General features: G+C 38.3%; 3 protein-coding genes across 3 annotated transcripts; 1 reads left to right on the top strand and 2 right to left on the bottom strand.

The window, feature by feature from the left end:
* Positions 1-1,315: 1,315 nt before the first annotated feature.
* Positions 1,316-7,500, bottom strand: LOC117805065 (aldo-keto reductase family 1 member B1-like). Its single transcript, XM_034673644.1, has 10 exons — positions 7,372-7,500; positions 6,778-6,945; positions 5,865-5,981; positions 5,559-5,636; positions 3,709-3,831; positions 3,523-3,629; positions 3,353-3,434; positions 3,018-3,101; positions 2,205-2,287; positions 1,316-2,060 (listed from the first exon to the last, which is right to left on the bottom strand). Exons 1-10 carry the CDS (start codon positions 7,492-7,494, stop codon positions 2,018-2,020), a joined length of 1,008 nt encoding a protein of 335 aa, XP_034529535.1. The 5' UTR covers positions 7,495-7,500; the 3' UTR covers positions 1,316-2,017.
* A 3,036-nt stretch (positions 7,501-10,536) lies between these two features.
* LOC117805259 (dnaJ homolog subfamily B member 9-like) lies at positions 10,537-13,053 on the bottom strand. Its single transcript, XM_034673936.1, has 3 exons — positions 12,854-13,053; positions 12,264-12,505; positions 10,537-11,996 (listed from the first exon to the last, which is right to left on the bottom strand). Exons 1-3 carry the CDS (start codon positions 13,036-13,038, stop codon positions 11,500-11,502), a joined length of 924 nt encoding a protein of 307 aa, XP_034529827.1. The 5' UTR covers positions 13,039-13,053; the 3' UTR covers positions 10,537-11,499.
* A 1,380-nt stretch (positions 13,054-14,433) lies between these two features.
* On the top strand, positions 14,434-19,060 carry LOC117804656 (THAP domain-containing protein 5-like). Its single transcript, XM_034672942.1, has 3 exons — positions 14,434-14,644; positions 15,900-16,086; positions 16,990-19,060. Exons 1-3 carry the CDS (start codon positions 14,559-14,561, stop codon positions 17,737-17,739), a joined length of 1,023 nt encoding a protein of 340 aa, XP_034528833.1. The 5' UTR covers positions 14,434-14,558; the 3' UTR covers positions 17,740-19,060.
* The last annotated feature ends 2,137 nt before the right edge of the window (positions 19,061-21,197 follow it).

Below are 21,197 nucleotides of genomic sequence, written 5' to 3'. Positions count from 1 at the left end.
GTTCGTTTCTCAGGAACAGCAATAATGTTCCTGGGTCAACTCAACCCGGGGCATATTTAATTATCCAAAAGTGTCAGAACCCAAAGAAACCCAATAAACATTTTTTCAATCCCATTATGAACTCCATTACTAAACATTTAAATCAATATTTAGTGCATTGGTGTTCTTAAAATCTCAGATCATGGTTCAATGAGGATAACTCACTAGTTTTTATGAAAATTCATGTTTTTAAATGTACATTGGAGAGGCCTAAATATAAATACAATAGTTTAACATGACAGATTTTTGTTAATTTTATTTAAATTTTGAATTTTATTATTATTTTTATGAAGTGATGTTGATAAATTAACACGAGACACCTCTTCTGTCACATGCTGCCCAGATTTGTATTGCCTAAAATGGACAGAGTTGCAAAGAAACCATTAGTACTTGAAACGTCTGACCCCTTTTAGCCTCCTCTTTGACTGCCGGTTCAAATTGACCCATGAACAGTATAGACGTAATATAAAGATGCAGGGGGGTTGCAAATATGTGAAATGAACCATTTCTATTTTACATGTTGATTACGCTAATTAAGCCAAGCAGAAGAAGTTTAATGCTGAAAAAGTTCTTTTAACATTTTTTAAAATATTTTTGAAATTAAAAAGGGCCCATTTGACCCACAACATAACAAGAGGGTTAAAAACATTCAGAACTACAGCCTAAATTCTGGGATTGGACAGTATAGATAATGTACTGTATGTAATCATGAACAGTGTATCTCCACCTACTCCATCTGTACAAAACTGGTGCCCAAATATACCACTCACAACAGGTGCTGACATCTTGGACATCTGAAGTCTGCTTGATGGCACCCAGCATGCATTCAGCAACGTATATATTTACACATACTGAACAAAAGTGTATGGTTTTACAGAGATGTAGCTTCATATAAGAATGGGGATCAATTACTATTTCGGTGGTTTGATCAAGGTTTTGCTTACCCTTTGCCTTCTTTTTCTTAGGGGATTGTTAACACACACACACACATCTTCCCTTAATGTGTTTCTTTAATTTCCCAGTGTTCTGGGTGTTACAGTCAGAGCCTTTGGCAAGATAATCAACCAAGTAATAACACGTTCCTACGTTTTCAGAGCTGCTATTAGGTGAGGGAGACGGACCAACCGCAAATACAAAATGGTCACAAACACAAATCAAACTGTAAGGAAATAAAGTCACTCATTATTTACTCCATGTCAACCATACTTTGAACTCTAACACATATAGTTGCATGGTGTTTTCTTGGCTTTAAACTTAATACTTGCCTGTGATTCTGTAGTAGCATACAATGTTTTATTTAGTTTTGGAAATGTCAGTGATTGAGAGCGAGGAATCAAAGTATATGAGGCTCTAATTCATGAGTGAAGCTAGGTGTAGCTAAAAAAAATAATAATGTGAACTTTGGACGTTTTTTGGACAGTGGACTGAGTTCTAAATTTCAAATGAAGAACAAGGACCAACTCATTTTAATCTCTGGGAGCTGAAGTTTGAGCTAGCTTATTTGTAGTGTGAACTCAACCTGCTGATAAAGCAGCAAGGATCCTTCAGGTTGGCTCAGTCTATAGTGGAACAGATCAATGCATCTGTTTGAAGCACAATAAAGGAGGGCAATGACTCTTGTGTTAGTATTCATTAGGCTTGTCTCACCATTTGTCCTCCACTCTGCTCACCAGATGCACACACCTCATTTGTCTACACAGCTGTAAGTCATGGTGTTACACCCCACATTAGCGTCAAATAACTTTGCTTCACTTTTGTACTTACGTCACGTTGTCAATCTTTTATACTGTCTATGGTAATGACATTTAATGAAAATAGACAAGCTAGTTACAGTGTGGGTATTTCACCCACTGAATAAACTCCTCATACAACTTTATTAAGTGTACTTTACAATGATTTAACATGATAAACTTTACACAGACATGATACAGTACAAGCTTAGTTAGGACATTATCGTTGCACCACGTTATCTGATGTGTTAGTATTCTGTATTCAGGGGGTAGTCTTTGTGATCAGCTGCCCTGTTAAAAAAAGAAGAGGACAAATACATTACTTCAGTGTTGCTGGTAATAACAGCTAGTAATGCTGAATTTAGCCTACTAAAGTTCAGTTTGATATTCCAAGGCCTTTAGTTTGTCTTCACTGTTGTCTCAATGTCCACTCACATCTCAAATATGAAGCCTCTCCAGTTCTTGTTCAAGCTCAGTATGGTCTTCATGTCGTCTTCACTCATCTCAAAATCAAACAACTGAAAGACAAATGACAGTGACTCAAAGCTTTGGGGAAAACAAACAAGCTGCGTTCAGGACTCTTAACAGCACTCAGTGACTCCAATTCTCACAAAATAACAGATGTTGTTTTAGAACAATGAAGCACATTAATCTTATGAGCTACAGGAGGCAAATGTGACTTTGCCTCGGTGTGTTACACATTGCACACAAGGCGGGACTGGGAAGTAAATATCACGTCTTGAGATGGCAGCATGTAAACATTTGTATGAACTGGATATATCTCCTAAAATGTGTGGCCTTAAAGGCACTATGAAGAGTTTTTCACAAGCTGAGAAACAGATTGAAACTAACACTGATGCCTCTTTATGACCTTCAAAAGCAAACAAAACCATAAACAACAACACTGATACCTTCTCTGTTGTCATTGTTAATGCCTTATACCACTCAGTGGGGGTAGGTGTCAGGCCACATGATTGACATTTGACTTTAGAAACATCCTATTTTGGCTGTTTTCATGGCAAATAATCATATTAAGTGATACATCTGGCTGTTAAAAGACAACAGGGTGAGGTTTTTGTTGAAAACACTACTATTGCATGTACAGAACAAGAGATAAGAGGTATCACTTTGTCCACAATGAGGTGCCAAAATTGATATAAATCAAAAGTTCCTCACAGCAGCTTTAACTTCAATTGCTGTTCTTTTACAATTACAAAACAATCAGCCTTTTCAGTTCTAAGAGGATACCTGTATATTTTCCTTGATTCGATGGGGCGTTACTGACTTGGCGATGACGATCACATTCCTCTGAATGTGGAACCTGAGGAGTACCTGGTGGAAAAACATCCAAAAGTGCAAGACATTATTCATATATTATTATTATCTGGTGTGTTATCTTCAAGTACCCCTTCAAGGTACCTGAGGCAGAGGTCAATTTAAAGCCATTATCACAAGAATGAATAACTATGCTTCAGTTAATTGCTAACAATGCTTTTCTTTCTACAATCAAGATCCCCCTAGCGGTTTAATGACCTTATTTTTCAAAGATATAAAAATAAGGTCATGAACTTTGTCTTTCTTACCTGTGCTGGGGTCTTGTTGTATTTGTTAGCGATTGCCTTGATCTGAGGTTCCTCCAGCAGTGAAGGGTCATCAGAGGAGGCCCTTTTGTACATAACAACATAAAGACGGATTGACATGGGCTGCTGCACATTTCAGAGTGTCATGTTTGATAGATGACACAGCCTCTTACCAGGGTCTGTCTGGGGAGCCAAGGGGGCTGTAGGCAGTCACTGAGATGCCCTTTGAGTGGCAGTAGTTGATGAGCTTCTCCTGGGTCAGGTACGGATGGCACTCCACCTGAGGAAAACCTAAATGCTTTAGCTTTTATTTTCCTCTTTCTTCATTAGGATTGTGTGAGGAGGATCTTGTTTTGTACCTGGTTGGTGGCAGGCTTGTACTTGAGGCCTGGCTTGTTGAGTATGGCTTCAATCTGGTCTTTGTTAAAGTTTGAGATGCCGATGGACTTGACCAACCCATCATCCACCAGCTTTTCCATAGCCTGTGAGACACATAGTTGTTTGTGATCCTCCTTGTCATATCTAGGTGTCCTTATTTGGCTTGATAGACATAGAGTTTGTCTGCTCTTATTTCCTTGTCTTTTTTTTTTTTACCAACTTTGATACCTAATATTAGTATTAGCCAATCTAACCTTATCTGATACCTTACTCTTGGTACTTAGTTTGATTAAAACACATGCTGTTTCTAACAAAACTACCAACCCTTTATTAACATGATGTTATTGTTGATGTCGTTGTTAATCTAGATATTATCCTTGTATGACCTAGCTCAGCACATCAACAGAAACTTCACCTAACAACAAGGTACGCAGCTACAAATAAGCTAAGCTAATGTGAGCCCCAGCCAAGCGGCAACCTCCGGTCTAAAAATATGAGTCCAATGTGGAAGTGCTAAAAACTGCAGTTCATCCAGGATCCGCTTGAGGCTGGCTCCGGAAGTACCGGAAGTCACATACACGAGTGATTCTATAATTAGGGGTACATTTCAAGTCCATGGGGTGTATTTGTCAATTTTACCAAATATTATTTGTCATTATTTTAAAAAATGACCAGTTTTATATTGGATAATATTTCTCTTTCATTTAATACAAAAAGTTAACAGGTTCCATGATTTATTTTGCAAAAAATGCAAATCATTCATGTCTCATTCATGTCTTCTACGACACAACTTTTGACAAACACACAGTTGACAAAATAATGAACCTGGTGTTTATTTTGGATTTGAAGCTTGCCAATTAATGGATTAAGCACAATCTAGGGGTATACTATGGAAACAAATAGAATATTAAGCCAAAAAGCATACTGATTTTTTCACTTTTTGGTTGGTCTGAAATGTACCCCTAATTATAGAATGCAACGATCTTTACAGCAGAAGTAAACAGGTTGACAGCCTGGTACAAAAGACGAGTGTAGTCTAGATAGCTCATTTCTCAATCAGCACACACTGTACGGAGGATGACATTTTTTCAAACCTGGCAATTTCAAAGATATTGAGATTATGAGTCTTCCAATGAGAGGCACAGCTGACTTGACTGACAGCGGGAAAACTGTAGCTGTTTGCTTGGAGGCTCAAAGCCCGCCTCTTTACGTCACACTGGCTCGACAGAAGCAATATGGCTGCTGTCGATGATTGGCCTCAAACAACTCTTCAGAAACAGATGGGTGACGTCATTGATCCTACGTCTATATTTTATACAGTCTATGTGTATGACCTAGCTCAGCACATCAACAGAAACTTCACCTAACAACAAGGTACACAGCTACAAATAAGATAAGCTAAGCTAATGTGAGCCCCAGCCAGCGTAGCTGTCCACCAAAGACTGTTATGGAAACCTGTTATCTTAATTTCTTAATTTCTTCACTGCAATTCATTAAAAAAGTCATCAAATGTGTGACAACAGTGCATTAAACAATGGAAGACATGTTGCTAGTTTCCGGCTAGCATTCGATACAAGTTCATTTTTCCTTCTTTAAAACTGTAGTTTCCTTAGCCAGCTACAATATTTATTTATGCTGTCAGTGCTACTGTTTAGCATGAGTAGAAACAAGTTGATATTTCTGGGGTTTCTAATAAATTGTGACTTTAGAGAGGTGAGTTTAATGTCATACTCTTGATATTCAACACTGCCTCCTTGGTGGTATGGGAGACATTTTTGCATTGAAGTTTTTATCAGAAGAACATCAAAGTGCACTAAGTCTCTTAAATTACCTCCCACGTATCCAAGAAGTTACTTCCATCAGAAATGACCTTCTTGTTCTCATCGATGGGGTATAGCTCCTCCCCAGGCTAGGTCAAAGATAAAAAAGAATAGTTAGCTTTTTGTGCGTGTCAAATTATTAAAGGTTGAAAGGTCATAGCTTGTTACTGTTGCATAGTTCTTTAGTGCCAGGTTTGCTCAGCCAGTTGCAGTATGCTAAAGGTTGTGCCTGACCAGAATCCCTGATGCTGTCAGGTAATAAGTAACATGCAGGATGTAGTCTTCTGTGTCCAGGAAAGAAACATTAGTGTCCACACCTTCATTCCTATTGGGGAGTGCATAAGGAATAGGTCCAAGTAGTCCAGTTTTAGGTCACTGAGCGTCTTCTGACAGGCTCCCTTCACCAGAGAGGGAACATGGAAGGTGCACCACAGCTATGAGAAACAAACAGGGATATTAATGCACACAATGTATCTGACAGTACATTGAATGTATACTCTATATATTGGTCAGATGTGGGGCTTTCTAATTATGTGGTGATGAAGTTGTAGTTTTAGCATGTCATGTGATGCATCAGCTCCCCAAGCAACAAATAGTGTATGTACTTGTAAACTGAAATGTGCATGTGATTAGTTACAAAAAGCCACAATAGATCAGGGAAGATCATAACCAAAGATACGTTTATGAGCATGAATTAGCCTTTACTTCCAGACATGGTAGTGCATTAACTTTGTCATCTGCTGAACAGCTGACAAAGGAAATCGAAAAATTCCTCAGAATTACACTGGGTTGAATTTGTCAGATGTGTGTCTTTATAAAACATAAGTGTTGTTTTGAGTGTTCTGATACTGATACCTGTATTAGAGGCTGAAAACAGTATCCGTATCAGTATCAATATTGGCCTCCCTACATAAATTTTGTCCGATGTTGATAAGTATGTAAGTCATTGCAACATAACCCCTCTAAACCAGCAGATACAGATCCTGATTGGTATTGGAATGGGGATGGGAATGGGATTTAGATTGGTAAAGGTGATGGTATTGGTAATGGTAACAGAATTAGTATTCGGGTGCTCCTGCTAATGTTGGAATTTGAGTTTTTATGGTTGATGTTTGCACACAAGTCCCGGTCTTTGATTCAACGTTGGTAATATAGGAAGAAAAAGATGGTGTAGGATCATCTGTAGCTGAAGACCCTGTGAAGATCTTACATTTTCACTGTATACCATACCTTACTGACAATGAATAGATCCTCCCTCTTTACAACTCCTTGGTCAATCATGGCAAGAATTCCAGCCCCAACTTCTTCTTCATTTCGGTAGATATAAGCACCATCAATGTGCCTGTATCCTTCCTTAATTGCCTCCTTAACAGCCTCAGTGACTTTTCCTGGCTCAGCCTACAGAGGGATGTAGGACACAGATAATAATCAACACAGAGAAGAAGCGCTTAACAGTGACAACCATTGTCATTTTTTTTCTATTATTGAATTTTACGAAATTAACGTAAAGTGCATGTTATCATTGCAAGTGTAACTTCTATGCAAACTATGGCAAAAACTGAACATTTTAGGAAAACAGATTTTTAAGAGTTAAACTGCTGTCCTCTGAGAGATTTTGCAAAAATCACTCTTGAATACCAATTGCTCTTCTCACACATTAGATGTCTCCACTTTTTTGATCCAGTTTGCAAATATGCTTTCTTCGATGAGGAAAATATAGACAGTACAGATAAAAGAGATCCTGATTTATAAGGCACTAAAATCATTAAGTTAAGACATTGGTTTATTCTCTAAACTTTATGAGGATTAAATATTCAGCCTTACCCTCCATGTTCCCAGACCCATAATAGGCATATTCTCTCCATTATTGAGTGTAACTGAAGGGATCATGTTGGCTCCTATGCAAAGGTTCAGCTGCTGTTTCTCTGCAAGGAGTTGTTGGAGCATGTGTTTTGAGCTTACAGGCTTGTACAACAAGTCGGAAGAGGGGGTGGCCTCTTATTTAAATCAGTCAGGGAGGTGGGGTTTTTGGCAGAGACAGAATTGAAATGTGCCTGGGTTTGATTAGTCATGCCTGCCCTCCATAAAATACATGCTGACAGACTGCTAACACAGGCAGCATGACTCAGCAAAAACTGTGTGACTGAAAGCCTGTGTTTGGTTTGATAGCTTAAATTGGTGAAAAGATCTCAAAGAATTTGAACATGGGCTGCTTTTTTTGTATAAAGCAGCATCCTGAAGAGTTTGAAGCAAGATTTACTAAAAAGAATGTGTTGTTGCCTTTTTGTTTTCTTTTTTGCAGCTGGGAATTCCCTTTGTCAATGTTGTTAATGGTGTTCAAAGTGGCAAAATATATGGTTGTATTGTAATCTTATAGCTTTTAAGTGATATCAGATATCTGACAAATTTGTTTCTGGGAGCGGTAGCTAACATTATGGGACCCCCAATGTAGCAAGTGGTTGAATAATGAACTTTTAGCTCCCTTTTCTATAGGCCTATATTACCACTGTTTAGAGACAGAAATCAGAACGCTTCCTATCTCATAGTCCGGTCCAGAAGTTGTAAGAAAGAGATTGAGGGCTTCACAAATGGTGCTAACTATCATTTGATCCTGATAAACTTGATGCAGAACTCTCATGTAACATAGCCAGACAGAACATGTGGTTTTAGCATTCAAAGATGATTGTGCCGTCGAAAGCCTTTTAAGAATGCATAAACTATTAGCACACTTCTGATAATCATGGTGTTTGGCATGCAAAGAAACATGTGTGCAAGAGTGCACTCCAAGTTCTAGGGCTGCCTCAGCACTAAATAAACTTCACTTGATATAATGTATGCAGAAGGGGAGTCCTAAGTATGCACCCATTAGTTATAAGTGAAGTAGAATTGTGGTTTTGGCTCAGGTGAAAAAAACACTTGAATGAATCTACATATTTCAGCTGATTGGAAATGGTTAACAGAACATTGTCCTCATGTGGTCTTTATATCGCTATAGTAATTCGCCAATTCGCATAATATGAGTGAGGTGTCATTACAGCAAATTTTTGTTTCATATAGAATGACAAAGCCTTTAGGACTGGATGTTTTTTTCAAGAAGAGCACTGAATGTATCACCACTTTTTAGGATATGATCATGAACACTATCACTATGGTTCATATTACCCGTTTGTGTTTGCTGCCACTCATTGGCAGGCCTCTAGTGGGCCCCAGCTTCATGATAAGTGGACATTTCTACCAAACACTTATCAAACAGCAACAGTTAATCATAAGCCCAGCTTTCCACCATGATGAAGTGTTGATTGGCCTCCTTCTTTTTCTGTTTGCAGCACAAATAGACTCAAGGACTCCTTTGTCCCTTGTGCAATTAAACTGTATAACTCCTCACTTGGAGGGAGGACAGAGGATGGGAGGGAGAAATAGGCCTTAACTGAACTGACCACAACACAATTCAACAAGCTTGCTCTACTCATTATTTATAGTTAATTATCTATCTATTTATTATTGCTGCTGCTATTTTATTATAAACCTGCACCGGTATTCTTTTTTAGACTAGTATATTGCTGCTACTGTGTACTGTACTGAGTGTATATAACCTGTGATTTTTTTATCTTTTGTAACTGTGTGCTGTTTTTTCTGTCCTTTGGTGTTACTTGCTGATGGAATCTGAATTTCCTGAGGGAACCTTCCCAAAGGATTAACAAAGTTCCTATCTATCTATCTATCTATCTATCTATCTATCTATCTATCTATCTATCTATCTATCTATCTATCTATCTATCTATCTATCTATCTATCTATCTATCTATCTATCTGTATTGTTATTATTTGACTGGTTTGGGATACAATCTTTTGACTAAAGCTTTTTGGATGCAAAGTGATTATTTGTTATCATTTGTAGAAGTTATTTGTAATTAATTAGGAATTGTGGATATAAGAGTTCCTGTTCATTTTAAATATTTTGAATGCCTCTTTCCACTCATCAACTTCTGTTACAGACTGCTGTATGGCCTCAACCCCACCTCTAGCTTGTGAAAGGGCGCCCTCTCCAGGGGTTTAATTGGAACAACAGCTTTCTGCTGTGGAGAATGACATTTGGCTGTGTAGTTGGGAATCGGGAACACTTGTGTCCTGGGGGCAGGGAGTCAAATACCTTTCAGAAATATACAGTGTGAATTAACCCTAAAAAGTGCAGAATCAGAAGTTATTCTTCAGTTGAGTTTTAACATCTGTGACAAAGTCTTTTCAGACCATTTAAGGCTTCAAATAAGCTGTCTTCAAGTCAGTGGTCTTGTATTTCATTTATCTTAATTTGGTAGAAGGTTCTGTTTCATTCCCCTTTATTGATGCAAAATCTTTGTTTAACCCTCCTGTTATGTTCGTGTCTTAGGGACAGCAATAATGTTCCTGGATCAAGTTGACCAAGGGTGTATTTAATGATCCAAAAGTGTCCAGTACCCAAAATAATCCCAGTAAACATTTTCTAAATCTCATTATTAACTAAATTTCTAACCATTTAAATCAATATTTGGTGCAACTTTTTTTTTAATGTACATTGAAATACCCTAAATATAAATACAATAGTTGTACATGACATAGATTTTTGTTTATTTTAGATTTTGATGGGGTTTTTTTTTATGTAGTGATGTTGATAAATTAACAAGAGACACCTCTTCTGTCACAAGCTGCCCAGATTTTTATGCTGTATTGAGCTGGTTTGGAAGGCATGTAATACCTAACATGGAAGGAACCTCTTAATACCACTGGCCTTTCATCCACTGTGACATTAGAAATGCGAAATAATACTTTTAACTATCTTTATTTTATTTTTGAACTTTAAAATGGGTCAATTTGACCTGCAAAATAACAGGAGGGTTAAAAAGTTGCAAGCTCAAGATGTTCTCAGTAGCTGTTAGGTAAAGTGTACAAGTGCAGATGACTGAGATTAAATACTCGCACTGTCCCTCTTCAGAAAAGATAAACAGAGAAATGTGTGCTTGTACTTTTTATTTCATTTTCCAAACATTATGGAATCAATCAACAGTCAGGCCACTATGGCCTTGCGCACACACACACAAACATAAAAACACACTCACACACACAAAGTGCAGACATTAGACAATGAGGTGAACTCAGCACTGTCTATGAAGGATAGGCAACATGAAGAGCGAAGGTGATGAATATTGCACGTTCAGATCAGTTCAGGAAACTGTGTTTCAGACCATTCAGCTTCACTGGCAGATCACCCTTTTTTTTGCTTTTTCAACCATCAAAACAACTGAAAGAGAAGACAACTTCTGCCAGCATTTATCATGGGACCAACATTAATTTCCAATCCTGACTGTGTAAAGGTAGATTTGATTCTTTAGGAGGGAACTACAATGAGGTAACAGTTGATGATTGCTGACTTGCAATAATTTCACAATTTTTGCCAGACTTAAAGCTTATTTATAAATACTCGAGAGGGAAAAAATGCAAGTCCAGACTACACTAAGCTTAGCAAAGCCTTGTTGTACATTAGCGAATGGTTTATCCTGTAGAGAGCACAATCTGAGTATGGCCTGACAGGGTGCAGAATTGATGGTTTAAAATATAAATGTGGTGTTTTAATAAATTCTATTGCCTTGTTTCACAACCTTAGGCCATACCTGAGTCTTAAAGATTGTACCATCGAAAAAAAAGGAATATAAGTAAACAAAATAAATCTGAAGAGCTAAGAAACAGAGAGGTATTTTATATATCGTGCTAAGAGCAATGATGTGTGAGTTATTGCTTGGAAGCAGCCGTCAAAAAGGCCCACTTGGACATTTGTTCCTGGAGGATATTACATAGAATAGCACAAAAGCCACACAAAACCATTCTCTATTCCACCACGTGATACATTAGCATTCAATTCCAAAACCACAAGTAAAACCCAGAAGTGTCCCAAGAGCGTTGTTTATGTGTCCGCTTGTCTCAGGAGCAGTCAGTGAAGGTGGTCACCATGTTCCCCCTGCGCTGGGTCACTGTCCTGCAGTGCTGCCTCCCTGCTCCCGAGCTCTGAAAGCTGCTCTCAGTCCTCGTATTGTGCGTGTTGAAGGAGAACATCTTCTCCAAGTCCTCAAACATGTCATCAAAGAGTCCTCCTCCAAAGCCCCCTTCCTGAAACTGCCTCTTCTGCCTGTTCATAGCCTCCCTGTGGGCCTGGAAGTGGCTGTCAAAGTGTCTCTTTTGGTGGCCTTGGTTTTGGGAGTGAAAGTGGTGTTGGTGTTGCTGTTGCTGTTGGTGTTGGTGACCAAAATGGTCAAAGTCTTTGAATATATCGTCGAAGTTGAAGGACTGGTAGTGCTGGTTGAAGTTGTAGGTTCCACCACCTCCTCCCCCTGCTCCATTGTGGCCCTCCCCTGGTGACGGGCCATGGCCAAACTGGTCGTACTCTCGCCTCCTCTTATCATCTGATAACGTCTCGTAAGCTGGTGGAGAAAGATACATTACATCACTGATTGTGTTGATTACTAAATGACGTTAGGGATCATTTCAAGTGCAGTCTTAAGCAATGTAGTGATGTGTTTATTATCTAATCATTGCAAAATAAAAGAGATATTTGAATTTGTGTCAGCTGGAGATGACCTTGATAAAATGTAAACACCACAGCAATACTGAAGAGACTACTTGTAATGTAGGTAGATGGCTTGAAGAGCATTACCTAACTTAATGAAACGACCTGATGACTCACTTACCTTCTGCTATTTCCCTAAAGTTTTCCTCTGCGTCTGGGCCCTTGTTTCTGTCAGGATGGTACTTCAGGGCCAGCTTATGGAAGGCCTTCTTGATCTGGCGATCTGTGGCATCTTTGGGTACCCCCAGTATGTCGTAGTAGTCCCTCTTAGCCAGGATGAACTCAGAGATCAGCAGAATGTTTACTGCGAGCAGTAAAACCGACTGCGCTGTGGCCATTCTGCTGGTTTTGACACCTCTGAGGCTGTGAAGAGAGAACAGTTTGACAGCTCGGTTAACGACGTTTCACACACCTCTGAAACTCAAGAAGACTTTAGAAACGGGGTTAAAAATGGTAGAATGTGATATTCTCTTTAGAGATAACTGTTAAAATACAGGTTAAAAGACCTAACACGTAACTGTGTTAGGGTGTTTCCATGGAGAGGCGTTGCACTTCTGAAAAATGTCACTTGTTTTGTAGTATTGAGAGAAACTTACATCAGCTCCTTCGTCAAACAGCTAGTAAAAGACACTCTTGTTGTTTGTTCTAGGTTAAAGATACAGCACTAAAGACATATATACCGCTTAATGCGCATTAAAAAAGAGGCATTACCTGGAGACGGGTTGACAAACAGCCTGAGGATACTCCTGTAAGCCGCCAACAGCTCCAGCTGATGCGAAACGAAAGCTAGCAGTTGTTGACGAGCTGCATTCCTGAGCTGTAACACCACGACTCGCAGCGCTATTGGTCCGTCTCTTAGCACAGTGACTCACTTTGCTGTGATTGGTTGAAACCATGCGCACGTGGAGAAAGGGGAGAGCCCGCAGACAATGCAAGCGGGGCAAGATTTAATCTGTATTTACTTCCTGCTTCGTACTTCTGTCACTATCTTTTTTTGTAATAATCTTTTTATTGGGTTTTGCTTTTAACAGAGGGCGAAAAAAAAGTTAATTTAGAACAATACAGTACGTAGATACAAAAAGACAGCCCCCGAGGTCCGGTCCTTAGTTCCTTTAACAAGAGTGCCTGATTCATTGCAGTTAATAAGACATTTTGGGAGAGTTAATAATTAAGTACTTACATAAGAATGAATTATAACAGCATGAATTACATTTCTGGGAGTCAGTTGAGATAATACAGATAGTCAAAAAACAGTAAATAAAAGAACAAAAAACTAAACAAGACACTTAGATGCAGAGAGTGAAAGTATATGTAACCCAGGTCCCATGTAGTTAGATTTAAAGATAGAGTGGTTAATACGATGGGACAGGGCCTGAGCTCGTTGTAGAAAAATACAACTATGTTATATGTAACTTCAAAGAATGTATGTAACTTTAATAATGACCACCACAACTGTACTTTAAATGCAATTACCCTCACAGGTATTTATTTATGCAAAATGAGATACAATTTTAAAATAAAAATATTCTCTTGTAAATAAAATAAAACACAAAATGATTGCTTGTATATATTTGAAAATAAATGAAATTTGATCCCTTTAGAATCATTGAGTTAGCTTCAGCAGTGTTCTGTTAATTTCCAATAACTCAAAACTCAATATTTTCCTGTGGACCCACCCATATTCACATGAACAGTATAGTGATGATGATGATGATGATGATGATGATGATGATGATGATGATGATGATGTTTTTTCCACATGCATCACCCAAGAGAGTAACTCTTGGCTCTGCTGGAATCTTAATAGTAAAGTCAGAATAGACTAATCTCAGAATTCTGCTTTTTTTCTCAGAAAAAAAAAATGAAGGCCAAATTTTTATTATTATTATTATTATTATGATTTTTAAAAAGTCAGAATTCTGAGATTAAATTTAGAATTTTGACTGTAATCTCAGAATTTTGACTTTGATCTCAGAATTCTGACTTTAATCTTAGAATTCTGACTTTTGTCTCAGAATAATAATAATGATTAAAAAAAATGTTGACCTTAATTTTCTTTTTTTCCAGTGGCCCTAATCCTCTTCCGTACCTGTCATTATCATATGAGATACACATTTTCAGCCTGGTAAATCACATTACATACTTCTTATACGTACTATTGTCAGAACGTGTGACTCAGATACTAATTGAAAGCGTCAAGGACATATTTGCATAAACCCTTCCGTCTGATACTCTACATAACTGTTTTCTGTCGTTTGGTCGGTGAACTATCTTGGTCATTTTAAATGTTCAACGTCATCTCCGTTATGAAGACTACAACCCGGAAGTGACAGTTCACGAGCTGTTCTGTGGTTTTAAAAATGTTTACCTCAAACCTGTCGCTCTAAAACGTATTGCATGGAGTTTTACTGCAGCTATGCCACGGTACTGCGCTGTGAAATTCTGCAGAAATAGAGGAGGGACTGCGTCGAAACAAGACAACAAGAGAATAAGCTTCTACCCGTATGTTTTCTATTTTCCCTCTGCTGTATTTGTTTCGGAATAGATGAGCTGCAAGTGCTTTATGTCTGTTATACTTGGTAACTTCAGTCAAATATAGTATTAGTTCTAGAGGCATGCTAAGTTGTCAATAATGTCGTATCAGTTGTATGTATGGTACTGTATGTTATGATTATCTGCTTATACTGTACTAAGTAATGGTACACTTGGAATGAGAGTAATATTAATTAAAGCTTAAAAAATATTGCAAATTCCTAGTGGCCCTAGTAGGGGAAAATGGGGTTGGTTGTCACACTGTTTTGATGATTGCTCATCATCAAAACATCTTTCAATAGTCATTCCTACATTAAATGGAAGCTTAAGGTGTTGGCTTGATATGTGCACCTCTCTCATTTTCCAACTCATTGTAACAAAGAGGCAATTAGCTATCAAAGACCAACCCCATCACAGGGATGGTTGTCAAACACTATGGGGTTGGTTGTAACAATGATATTTTAATGGGAAAAATCTTTTTAAAAAGGCAAGAAGGCAGAACTAAATTTGAAAGTTTAATTGCACTGACAAGTGATAGGCCTACATAACTTAATGCATTTTAACATAAAATGAGCAAGGAACATGAACAGGAAACACATCTTTAGGCCAGCCTATATAACAACATAAAGAACAAAACAAATAGGCCTAACAATAATGGCCTACTCAACTAGACTACATGCAGTCACTGTCTGAGTTACAGTGATGGCAAATGTAAGGTCTGCACACTCCAACTCATTTCACCATGCATGGTTTTGCCAACATAGGGGTTTGGTTGTTACATGTGACAACCAACCCCAAAGAGAATGTGACGACCAACCCCAACTGGAATTTTTTGCTAGCATCAAGGCTAACAAACTACTTAGCTAGCTAATAAAAATCTAAACTATAGCGTTCCCCTCACACTTTGTAAGGGTAACACTTGTTTTGTTATAAACCCATTGTTTAAAAGCTTAGAAGAAAAATACTGAGGAGCTGAATATTTACAATTTGACATGAAAAACACAAAAAGTCCTCTCACCTCAAGTTCAGCTGTCTTACTCCAGAGAAGACTCTGTAGGTGAGCTCTGATCTTAATTCTGGAAATGTCCATACCCCAATTTGAGAGACAGAGTGGCGAGATATAACGAGTGTGCCAACCAACCCGTGTGACAACCAACCCCATTCTCCCCTACTCCTGTTTCAATCTTGAATCATCTCCCTGTATGTTCTATTTTCCTCCCAAAAGGTTTCCCTTGCAAGACAAGCCCAGACTTCAGAAATGGGTGGACAACATGAAACGGGAGGAGTGGACCCCAAGTCGACACCAGTACCTGTGCAGTGAGCATTTTACGGAGGACTGTTTTGATATTCGATGGGGCATCCGCTACCTGAAGAACACAGCCATCCCCACCGTATTCCCCTCCATTGAGGATGTATGTATCAGTCTTATTAAGTTTTTCCAACAACCTTTACTACAGTGGCCCTGAGAGCTCACAGCACTGCAACTTAAGAAAACACATGCAAAAAGACAAAACACAAGCAAATTAAGAAGTTTGACAACACATGAGCAGCATTTAGAAAACGTGCTGCAAAGACCACAACACATTAGAAAAATGCAATGCAAAGACCACAACACAACGGAAGTGTTTCCAGAGGACACTTAAAAGTGATGCACACATCTGGACTGTAGTATAGGCTGAATCATGCGATCACGATGTTAAAATAAATCAAAAACACTTACTTTTTTATCTCATTTTCCAACACCACTGACAGTAAGATAACCTTAATAGCACTTTGACTAAAAATCTGCTTCTACAACAAGCGTGTCCAGACATGTGCATCACTGTTAAGTGTCCTCTGGAAACACTTCCGTTGTGTTGCGGTCTAATTGCATCCTGTTTTTCTAATATGTTGTGTTGTGGTCTTTGCAGTGCGTTTTTTAAATGCTGCACATGTGTTGTCAAATTGATGAAGATGTTTTCTTAATTTGCTTGTGTTTTGTCTTTTTGCATGTGTTTTCATTAAGTTGCAGTGCTGTGAGCTCTCAGGGCCACCGTACCTTACAGTTCCAGCATTAAGTACATGTATGATTGTTGCACATGGCAGGATTATGTTAACATATTCTGCAGAAGGAAGGGTTCTAATTGAAACACGGTCAGTAGAAGGGTAACATTTCATTTGCAGAAGTATGACGTTCAGTGCAAGTTGTAATCCAGTAGTTCTTCCTCATTTATGATTCACATTTGTTGCAGTGTTTAACACTATTATTCTTCTACTTGTCCTTTCCTGAGTCTGCATACTCCAAATTAATGAATACGCATTTCCTTTTCTCTTAGGAGGAGGAGAAAAGATGTAGCACCATTAAAAGAAGCCCCACAGCACAACACAGGAATTTAGACGCCAAACTCACTGGATTTGAGTCTCCTCTCAGTAAGAGGCCACTTATTTTAAGCAGAACTTGCAAAAAAGCCCATGCAGGCACAACAAAAGACACTCCTACCAAACACGCAGAGTCAATAAAGGCACCACTCCTGGTGTCAGCTACTGGCATAGCTCATGATTCAAATATCTTTGAGGTACAGGCGGCTACATGTGAGATTTCAGCTGATGGTGGAGTATCCACAGTTTCCTGCCTTGCACTGTCCCCATGCAACGAGGCCTTTTCTGAAGCGCAAGCTGACTCGACTGTGACTGTGTTGTGCTGTGAGACTCTGGGCCCTCTTCCAGATGGAGAGAATGTGGACGCAGCCACTCTCCAGGCAGCGCTCGGCCAGACTTTTAGCTTCGTCCCTGTGGAAATGGTCAAAGACGAACCATGCTTTTCAGAGGAGAGAGGGCCCAGCGAGGGAGAGCACATCTCCGTTTATGAACACGCGTACTGCAGACCTGACACTGACAAAGATCAGCTTTGGAGTAAAATCTTGAGTTTGCACGCAAAGATTGTAGAACTGGATCACAGGGAGGAGAGCACTGTGGGCAAAATAAGAGCTCTGGAGACAGAGATATCCCTCCTGAAGAAAGATGGGGCTGTTTTTAAAGAGAAACAAAAAGTTTTGGAGGATTATATTTCATCTGTGTTGCTCTGATTCTCAAAATGATTTTGAATGTTTGACTTAAAACAAGATATTTGATGTTGATGTAATTTAAATGTTCAGTCAATAAGTCACATTTGCCTTTATTGTGCACAGGAGCTCAAATGTACGCCTCATAAAACGATCAGTACTGCATCATTACTCTGACATTAGACCCGTATACTTCAGTATGAGTATCATGTTTGTTTTTGTCCACACGGTGGCGCTGTAGGGCCATCTTTACAGGAAGTATTTTGAAGTAGAACTGACGCATTCTGATGCATATCCAAAATGTTCTGTTAGGTGTTGACAACTTGTACGTCATTGGACCTCAGATGTGATCAGTACTGTGTGGTCTGTGCTGTATGATTGTTCCAGTTTGAACGTCTTTTAATGGTAGTCATTTCATGTGACCTTTCATTCAAGTCCTTCAAACAGTTTTATTCATTTATTTGAAGTACTTTCTGCCTTCATTTACATCTGATTAGCATTGCAGCATTTTAATTACACATGACATGACTAAAAAGAAAAAGCTTTGCTGCCTGTCACTCCAAGTGCACTTTGGCTTTTTAGTGACACCACAGGCGGCCTTACAACCAGAAAACCGTGTTGCATGAGTGCTTTAATTTTCTTCAAATGGATATTGATAACCATGAATCCCGTCTAAAGCGATTTAATTACTTTAGAATATAACTGGCATGATTATTTTCATCTGATGTCCTGCATTAAAGGTCATGAGGAGTTTTTAGCTGGTTATGATACAGACTGTAATTGATATGGATGGCTCAATATATGTTAAAAAGCAAACTAGGCAGGGACATGGCTGTCCCTGGCCAAAGTGGGGCCTAGAGCAGAAGTTTTTAAGAGGCCCCCCTACCAGCTCATTAGAATATGTCTGTGAAGGTTCTCAGTCATCCAGGTCATGGTAATCCAATGCTTGATCTGTAAGGCAACTGGACTGGTGGAAATTCTTGAAGATGTTTCACCTCTACTCTGAAAGGCTTCTTCAGTTCTGACCAGACTGGGGAAGAGCTAGAAAATATAAGCCTCTAACAGTTGTGGGTGTGTCCAGGTAGTCACAAAAGGGTCCTAAGTAGGGTTGTTAGTTTAGTTCCTGGCAGTTGTTCTCCTATCACCTGACAGTTGTTCAGTACCAGTCACAGTACATTAAGGGTGCCCCTATAAAGTCAGAGCATGAGAAAGAATCATTTTAACTGATACTGTTAAAAAGTGTAAAAAACAAAGTATAACTTTGTTACTTTGTCTGAGATAAATAAATAAAGACTTGTGTGTTACAAATAAGTCACCAACTAATAAAAAAGGTCTTACAACAAAAGGTGTTTTCATTCAAAAAAATGTAACTTTAATCAGAAATAAAATAAAATTCTAGTAGAAGCCAGACCCTTGTTTCCCTCAAATGTAAATCACATAAAATATCTAAACAATCAAAACCAACACAGTAACGTTACCAATTTACATCAGGCACAAATAGACTTATCATACAATGACATATTTACATTAAACAGGAGCAGGAAAAAAAGATTCAGAGCGTGTACAGGAGGGATATAATAAGAGTGCATGTCAGCGCAGTGTGTTTGAGTGTGTGTGAGAGAGAGAGAGAGAGCACTGATTGATTTATCCTGGGCTTTTATATATCTGAAAATGAAAAAATGGTTTAAGGATGAGATGACTTGCCTATTTTTAGTCAGGCACAGTTGTGTACTCAGCAGGGGGGGCAACCCCCCTACCCGGTGTCTTCATGTCTGTAAAAAACGCAGCAGCAGAAGTGCCTTCCTGGATGCCTTTTTAATAGGTAAAAACATGATATAAAATGCCCTCTCTGGATGCTGTTTCATTTGAAAATGTGAACATGTCCTCATAGTTGTGGTACACTATTCGTTTTTTTGAATGACCATATGACCAATAATAGAATATGAGCTTGACACATGGAGTAGCGTTTATTTTTTTAATTATTATTTATTAAAACTATTTTGCTTTCCTTTTACACAATTCGTTTCCATTACAGTTGCTGCGTAAATATCCACCTGAACACAATAATTTGAGTGTGTTGGAGGCTCTACATTTCTTGGGAGAAGATAAGAAAGTCCTTTACTCGTCCCACAACAGGGAAATTCAAGTGTCACAGTAGCAAGTATACAGTGCAAAAATATATATATAAAGCAAACAAGAGCCTATAAAGTAAGTAAGACCCCCATACAACCTTCTTAGAACTACACAATGTTTAAATAAACACTACACTGTGGGTATTCCTTTATTCCTTTATTCAGATCCCTGTTAGCTACAATTCTACAATTCTACAATTTCATTTAGCAGACCCTTTTGTCCAAAGCGACATACAACACAAGCAAGAATTTACACTGGAGGGAAAAACCTTAGCAAGTGCGACAAAGTTCCTCAAGCCACTAATGCAGCAGCTACTCTTCCTGGGGTCCACAGAAAACAAACATAACATACAAATTATACATGAAATACAAAAACAGCAAATGCTACAGACATGCAATTAAAACTTAAACACCTTTATCCTTGACAACCTTTATTCTGCTGCTTGAGGCAGATCTTCATTGATCTTAACTTTCTGTGTGCTGCTGCACCATGGTACGCACCAGGTGTCCTTTTTTTTTCTTTCAATTCAATTTTGCTTTATTGGCATGAACAAAGACATCTTATTGCCAAAGCACATAATTCATACACATACATTACATATATATTAATTACATATTATATTCATTACATATTATATTCATTACATATACTAATTACATATTATATTCATTAAATATATATTCATTACATATTATATATATTACATATGATTATATATTACATATTTTATATGCATTAATGAACGATTACCCATACAGCATATCTCAATGTCCTTTTTATTCTTTCGCCTCTATCCCTGAAACAGCCTGAATGTGACATTGGTCAGAAGACCATTAATATACCTGGGTGTGATGCCCAGCTAAAGTTTATATGTGGCAAACCCTGGATATCTGTTACCTTAGTACTATTTATTATTTTGCAGAGAACAGCCTGAGCTGCTCCTTGCAACCAATTGCACAAATATGATGCATTCTATAGGTGATGAATCCATACACCTAGTGTGCTTTTTCTGCATATAGGGAAAGGCAACGGTGGTTAGCAACAAGAATGACTACGCCTATATGATTATTACTAATGTCTGAATCCACATGTGGGGAGTGGGTGCTATTAACTGCTGCTGAAAAAGCTTTTTAAAAACATTTTTCACAGATTTCCAATGAGTCATAGATTTGACAGTTTAAAAAATAGATAAATCGAACAGAACGAGACTTCAAGTTCGACACTTTTTACAGATGTACAAGAAAACAAGTAAGGAGATGTCAACAAAGCAGTACGACTGCCAAGAAAGATACAAAGTGAAAGTTCCACACAGGAGCTTTAAAGGTCAGACAGTTCTGTTTCTCTTGTCT

The sequence above is a fragment of the Notolabrus celidotus genome, chromosome 21 (assembly GCF_009762535.1).
Source record: "Notolabrus celidotus isolate fNotCel1 chromosome 21, fNotCel1.pri, whole genome shotgun sequence".
NCBI lineage: Eukaryota > Metazoa > Chordata > Actinopteri > Labriformes > Labridae > Notolabrus > Notolabrus celidotus.
The sequence above is the reverse complement of the archived record's forward strand: the minus strand, read 5'-3'. Positions and strand labels throughout refer to the sequence as shown.

Bases quoted from the DNA above. Each gene is read 5' to 3' on its own strand.
- LOC117804656 (XM_034672942.1), top strand. From the start codon at position 14,559: ATGCCACGGTACTGCGCTGTGAAATTCTGCAGAAATAGAGGAGGGACT. The intron at 14,645-15,899 runs GTATGTTTTCTA...TCCTCCCAAAAG, and splicing joins AAGAGAATAAGCTTCTACCC to GTTTCCCTTGCAAGACAAGC. The intron at 16,087-16,989 runs GTATGTATCAGT...CTTTTCTCTTAG, and splicing joins TATTCCCCTCCATTGAGGAT to GAGGAGGAGAAAAGATGTAG.
- LOC117805259 (XM_034673936.1), bottom strand. From the start codon at position 13,038: ATGGTTTCAACCAATCACAGCAAAGTGAGTCACTGTGCTAAGAGACGG. The intron at 12,506-12,853 runs GTAATGCCTCTT...CTCTCTTCACAG, and splicing joins GTTTGTCAACCCGTCTCCAG to CCTCAGAGGTGTCAAAACCA. The intron at 11,997-12,263 runs GTAAGTGAGTCA...TTTCTCCACCAG, and splicing joins CTTTAGGGAAATAGCAGAAG to CTTACGAGACGTTATCAGAT.
- LOC117805065 (XM_034673644.1), bottom strand. From the start codon at position 7,494: ATGCTCCAACAACTCCTTGCAGAGAAACAGCAGCTGAACCTTTGCATA. The intron at 3,630-3,708 runs GTACAAAACAAG...GGTTTTCCTCAG, and splicing joins ACAAGCCTGCCACCAACCAG to GTGGAGTGCCATCCGTACCT. The intron at 2,288-3,017 runs GTATCCTCTTAG...TTTGTCTTTCAG, and splicing joins GAATCAAGGAAAATATACAG to TTGTTTGATTTTGAGATGAG.